The 6,000-nt window shown below is 64.1% G+C and overlaps 1 protein-coding gene across 3 annotated transcripts in view; it reads right to left on the bottom strand.

Annotated features, from left to right (window-relative positions):
• HERC2 (HECT and RLD domain containing E3 ubiquitin protein ligase 2) overlaps nt 1-6,000 on the bottom strand; it is a 105,363-nt gene continuing 99,363 nt past the window's right edge. For all 3 annotated transcript variants that reach the window (XM_056124797.1, XM_056124798.1, XM_056124799.1), the window contains exons 84-93: nt 5,781-5,968; nt 5,199-5,396; nt 4,728-4,811; nt 3,291-3,432; nt 3,018-3,212; nt 2,749-2,861; nt 2,060-2,250; nt 1,599-1,704; nt 1,304-1,516; nt 1-511 (exon numbers count right to left, since the gene is read on the bottom strand). In XM_056124797.1, the coding sequence (XP_055980772.1) occupies nt 239-511; nt 1,304-1,516; nt 1,599-1,704; nt 2,060-2,250; nt 2,749-2,861; nt 3,018-3,212; nt 3,291-3,432; nt 4,728-4,811; nt 5,199-5,396; nt 5,781-5,968 (1,703 nt within the window). In that variant the 3' untranslated portion in view covers nt 1-238. The remainder of the gene's footprint in view (nt 512-1,303; nt 1,517-1,598; nt 1,705-2,059; nt 2,251-2,748; nt 2,862-3,017; nt 3,213-3,290; nt 3,433-4,727; nt 4,812-5,198; nt 5,397-5,780; nt 5,969-6,000) is intronic.

The following is a 6,000-nucleotide window of genomic DNA, read 5'->3' as shown; positions in this document are numbered from 1 at the left end:
TGGAAATATTTATAATACGATTTAATTGTTACACGGTGTGTCCAATGTACAGTCAAGACGATGCAAACACTCGAAATAAAAAGGAGGGGCTGTGTAGTGCACCCAGAGTAAAAAGGCTTCATGTCCAACGTGGGGGGCCGCCGTCTATTTACAGGGACATTTACACGCCGGGGCACAGAGGCAGCAGGATAGGGAGATGAGGCCCCCAGTCTCCAGAATCCATGCTGTGCCCGCACCCTCAGTGCCCCGTCAGGTAGTCCTGTGTGGAGTCGGAGGCGAATGAGTCCACGTCCTCGTTCTCCGAGTCCTCGCTGCTGTCGTCGGCGGCGGGCGCCCCCGTGAGGGCTATGCGGGCGTAGTCGTCGGTGTCGATGGACTTGCAGAAGTGGATGGCGTACTTGAGCTTCTCCTCCAGCACCTGCTTGCAGGAGTATCTGGGCAGCTTCAGCAGGAAGAAGCAGGTGTAGGATTCGGGGAGGAAGTGGTCAGGAGGGTTGTACTTATCCAGCACCTGCAGACCCAGGGCCGAGCGTCAGGGGCCACGCGAGGACGGCAGGCCTGAGGGGACCCGCCTTCCCGGCCACGCCCGCACTCGGGTCACGTTCCGACTCAGCCCTGGGCAGAGGGTCTCAGGGCCGCTGAGGAGATGCGAGTCGGCCGGCCAGCATGGCCACGCTCACTGCGCCCAGCGACCCCCCCAACAGATGGAACCACTAGGGCGTTGGTGGGAGCCCTGGGGGAACCGGGGCTCAGTCAACAAAAGAACGTATACCCCCAGGGCCCGGTGACAGGGGCCGGGCAGCACACGCAGGGACAGTGGTCCTCTGCACAGGACGGGGGGCAGGCAGCAGGCACTGGGCCCACTGCCCACTGCTGGTAAGGACACACCTGGGCTGACATCAGAGCTCAGAGTAAACTCCTGCCCAGTCTGAATGGCCAGTGCCCTCTACAGCAACCTATGGTCCACCTGGAAACTCAAACGTGTGCACATGTGTGTGCATGTGAGCGCATACATGTGTGAGCACGTGCGTGCGAGTGCTCAGAGCAAGAAGCTCAATGAACATGACACAAACAGCATCACAGGGAGTGCGTGGGGGACAGGGCAGGGGGCAGGGCAGGGACAGGACAGGGACAGGACAACGGATGGGGCAGGGCTGAGGGACAAGGCAGGGGGAGGGGCAGGGGTCCCCAGGGGTGTTAGTTGTGGGACCCCAGGCCGGGCTATGCCTGGACCATGCAGTGGAGGGGCCACTAGGGTCATCCCCGCAGTGCCGTCCCCGGAAGACGGCCAAGCCCCCATCACCTGGATGACGAAGTCGCGGCCCCGGAAGTCGGCGATGGTCCTGGGCAGTCGCGTGCGGCCCCACACGAAGCGGAGGAAGAGCGAGCGCTCAGTGCTGCAGAAGGACTCCATGGCCTCCCAGAACCACTGCACCAGGGGCGCCGACGGCTCGATGCCCTTGTACGTGGCCACGGACTTGAGCAGGTGCAGGGGGATGTCGGGGCTGCCGCACACCTGCGGGACACAGCGTCAGGCCCAGCCCTGCATGGGTGGGGCCGCGGGACGGAAGGGAGCCAGGACCCTGGGGCGGGCGTACCATGGTCTCCAGCTCATATCCCGTGAAGAGTGAGAGGAGGGGCACAGGCACCACGCGGGCCATCCCCTCGCGGACAGCGGCCACCTGCTCGTCGAACTCGTGGAGTCTGGAAGAAAGGCCATGTGGTCACTGGGCACCGGGCGGGGCTGAGCTCAAGGGACACACGGCAAGGGCGTGAGGCAGCTGCTCCATGCAGGGCCCCGAGGAGCGGCCGGGGGAGTGTGATGGCCTGGGGCAGGGCACCCAGGCTACCAAGGCCCAGCAAGCAAGGGTCACGCTGGGCAGAGCTTCTGCAGTGGCCCACGGCACATGGCAGGGACCAGAGAGGCAAAGAGTGTGGACAGCGCTCAGGCAGGGCTGGGACCCACCACGGCCCCCAGATGCGGCGCTGACCCCTGGCCCACTCAGCCCCACACCCACCCCGGCTCTGCGCCCACACCGGGCCCGTCCCGGCCACGCACCTGTAGTTGATGGCCAGTCGCACATACTCAGCGCGGTTGTCCAGGGTGATGTGCGTGTACTTAGAGCTGAGCTGGATGTCCTGGCCGCTGGCGCTTGGCACTGTGAAGGGCAGGCTCATGGCCTCAAACTCCTCCGACGTGGCCTCGTTGTCACGGATGTACATGAGCCCAGGGATGAAATCTTTGTCCACCTTCCAAGGGGTAAGGGGAGGTCACGGGCTGAGTCCCTGCTCCCGTCCCAGGGCCCACCCAGAGGCCCAGCCACGGCGAGCAGAGGCCATGGGCACATGCCGGGAGACGAGCCAGGAGAAAGAACTGACACTCAAGTCAGGTTCCACAGGTGGTGGCCACCCCGTGGTCCCATGTCCACACAGCCTGGCCCTCCATCACAGGAGAAGGGGGATTCTGAGTGTGTGGTCAAGGCACAAAGTAAACCACGTTTCAGAAGCAAGTGGCCATAAGGCCAGGATGTCTGTGCTACTAGCAGTGGTCCACAGTCAGCAGCCTGGGACAGCGGAACAGAGGGAGAGGTCAGCAGCCCAGGACAGCGAGACGGACAGGGAGGTCAGCATCCCGGGATAGCGGGTGGACGGGGCGGTCAGCATCTGGGACAGTGGGACGAACGGGGCAGTCAGCAGCCCGGGACAGCGGGAAGGGCAGCTGTGTCCTAGGCACTGGGCAGCACTGACCTCGCTGAGGTCTGCGATGGTGAGGCTCATCCCCGCCAGCTGCTTCCACACAGGCTCGGCCAGGCTGAGGCTCAGGGGGCTCCCGGTGCGGATGGCGATGCCCAGGAGGACACCTGCAGGACACTCAGGTCTTTGAACACCTCACCCCCCACCCAGCTCCCCAGAGGGGACTCAGCCTGAGGCTTGGCCCAGGGATAGCAGTGCTGGGGCCCCCAGGGGGACATGGGGTGGGGGTGGGGTCCAACTCGGGGGCAGCCCCCAGGACACACCCAGGAAGCGGAACATGGCCGTGTGCACGGGTGCACGTGCTGCAGGGCTCAGCAGGTAGCAGTCGCGGTTGGCCCCCGACTCGTCCCTGCCGTTGGGCGTGACGATGAGCAGCGGCGTGAGTCCATTCTGCAGCTCCTCGCAGATCTCAGCGATGGACTCGCTGTAGCCACCACCACAGTCGTCCACAGACTCCCCTGGAGGGGGGCAGAGGCTCAGTGCCACTGTCGGGAGGATGACCTGCAGCTCTCCAGCCTGCACCGGCCGACACTCACCCACAAACTTGACCTTCCAGACTCGGTGTGGCAGGAGGAGGCTGTCAGGGCTGAAGGAGCTCATCTTGGCGCACATCTGCCCAAATACGGACTTGGTCCCATCAGGGCCCGCCAGGCCGCCTTTGCTCCGGGAGCGTTTGACCTGGTGTGGCAGGGGGACGGGAGGGAGGGTGGAGGCACATCAGGGCCTGAGCGTGCCTGCCTGACCCCCACTGGCAGCATTTCCTCAGGCTGAGGAGCATAGGGCAGCCTCGAGGTTCAGATGTAGCAGAGTGAGGCCTCCTCGGGCACCTGGACAAACCACACCCCACCGTGGCCTGGTCCCAGGCGTCCTGCCCACTCAGACAAGGCCCGCGGCTGGGTCCTGTTCAAGGGGCAACAGAGCCCGCACACTCGGGGTCCAGGTGGGACCATGACTATACCCCTCACAGAGCAGCAGAGCAGGACCCAGCAGCCGAGAACAGCTCGGTGACGATGACCATGCAGAGTGCAGGGTGCAGGAACCGTGAAACACAGGAAGCGGGGTCACCCACTGTGCTGAGGAGCTAGCCACGCGGCCTGACCCCAAGCCACACTCCCGGGCAGGGAATGAAAGCTGCCCTGTGCCCGGACGGCCCACGTGGGAGCGGGTGCCAGGCCGCCAGCATCAGCTGGGCGGGAACAAAGACCTGTTCTCCCTGCGTGAAGGTCAGAGTCAGAGCCCCAGGGAACTTCCTCGGCGTCCGCAAGTCCCAGTCGCGGGACCCCGGCAGCACCTCCCTCCCCTCACAGCAACGCCCACGCCCCCTCCTCCTCCCCCCCCCACACACACAGCAGCGCCCACCTTCCCTACATTGCAACTCCTGCTGTACAAAGAAAGCTGCAGATAAGGGCTGGGAGCAGCCCCCAGGCTCCTGCCTGCTCAGCTGAGCACAGGAGAACGTGCTTTGAAGTAACCCTTTCGAGGCCACAAGGCGGCCTGACTAGCCCCAGCAGAGGAAAGGGACTTAGAGAAAAGTGGCGGTGTGGGGATGGGGGGTAGGAGGAGCAGCAGGGATGCTCCGTCATGGCAGAGCAGTGGTACCTGTGGCGCACAGGGGACCAGTTTAGGCAGCACACATGGGAACACAGACACAGACAAGCACAAAAATATAGACAGACGCACTCATACAGTCATGCGCACACATTCACACACATGCACAGAAAACCACACATGTACACACATGCATACATGCACATACATGCTGAGACATGCAGATAAGCACAGAAAATCATATGAACAGGCATACAAACATACACACACACGTGCACACAGACAAGCACAGGCATAAACACCAACTCACAGGCACACACACAGACCCGCGCGCGCACACACACAATCACACACATGCACAAACACACACGTGCATGCAGACAGGCAGCAGTGGTGGGACAACGGGCGGGCCGGAGGAGCCTCACCTGGATGCGGTTCAGCTCCACCACGGGGCCATGCTGGCGCTCCCGCACCATGGTGGCCTGCACCACCTTCCGGAACGCAGCCTCCTGAGACAGAGACAGGTGTGACCCACGGGGATTCGATCTCTTTCCCGCGCCAGGAGGGGCCTCCCGCTGCGACGCAGGGGGACACAGCTCAGGGCACTGATGACCCAACACACGGGGCATCTCCCCTTCCCGCCTGGGCACAGGTGAGGCAACGCACAGAATGAGCTCTGCACCCATCACTGGGGGGCACAGGGACGCAAACACGGGCCAGAGTGATCGTTCAGGGGGGAGGGCACCTGCCTTATACGCAGCGGACCCGGGTGCGACCCCCGGCACCCCGTAAGGCCCCCCGAACCCTGCCAGGCGTGATCCCTGAGCACAGAGCCAGGACTCAGCCCTGAGCACCACCGGGTGTGGCCCCCAAATAATCCCGCTGGGGGCCGGCACCTTTCCCTGGGAGATGAGGAGGCCCCGCAGTGTGTCCAGGCCCACGGAGGGCCCCAGCCCCGCCTCGCCCAGCGCGCCCTCCAGGTCAAACATGGGGATGCAGGGGCAGAAGAGCTCGGAGATGTGGTGCAGCAGCAGCAGGCGGTTTCGCAGCGCCATCACGGGGATCTCTTGCAGGTGGTTGTACTCCATGGGCACCTGCAAGGCCGCGGGGTCAGGTAGGCTCTGGTCACCCGCCGGGCCCGACCCCAGGGAAGGCAGCAGGGGCTGAACGCTCAGTTCTTCCGCTGGCCGTCTGAGGGCAACATGCCTGGGCCCAGCATGGGGGACGTGGCTCAGAGCATGGATGTGGGGCTGGACACCTTCTGCAGGACCCACGCCCACAGGGCATCTCCCCGTGGAAGTCACCAGGCCCGGCTGGGGACGCGCTCAGGGTCCCCAAGGCTACAGGGCGGGGGTCAAACTTGGGCTCGTGGACACGTGCGTGGACCAGCAGGAGAAAACCCAAAATCTGAAGGATCTGTAGGGTCTTCCCAAAGGGGAACAGGCTCCCCCACCCTCAGCCCAGCAGGACCGACCCACCTGGGTGGGGAGCTTCCCGGCACTGGCAGGCTTGCTGGTGGACCAGGCGAGGGTGTGGGCGGAGCCGCAGGCCACGCGGTTGACCTTCTTCCCCTGGAGGGCAGCCACCAGCCGTGGCCTCTGGATGGCATTGGTTGTGCCGTCCCCCAGCTGCCCCTCGTCATTGTCACCCCACGTGTACACTTCCCCTGTATGGACGGGTGCAGACCCCAGGTTCACG

This window comes from Sorex fumeus, unplaced genomic scaffold (genome assembly GCF_029834395.1).
Source record: "Sorex fumeus unplaced genomic scaffold, SorFum_2.1 ptg000051l, whole genome shotgun sequence".
Lineage (NCBI taxonomy): Eukaryota > Metazoa > Chordata > Mammalia > Eulipotyphla > Soricidae > Sorex > Sorex fumeus.
This window is presented reverse-complemented; position numbering and strand designations above follow the sequence as displayed.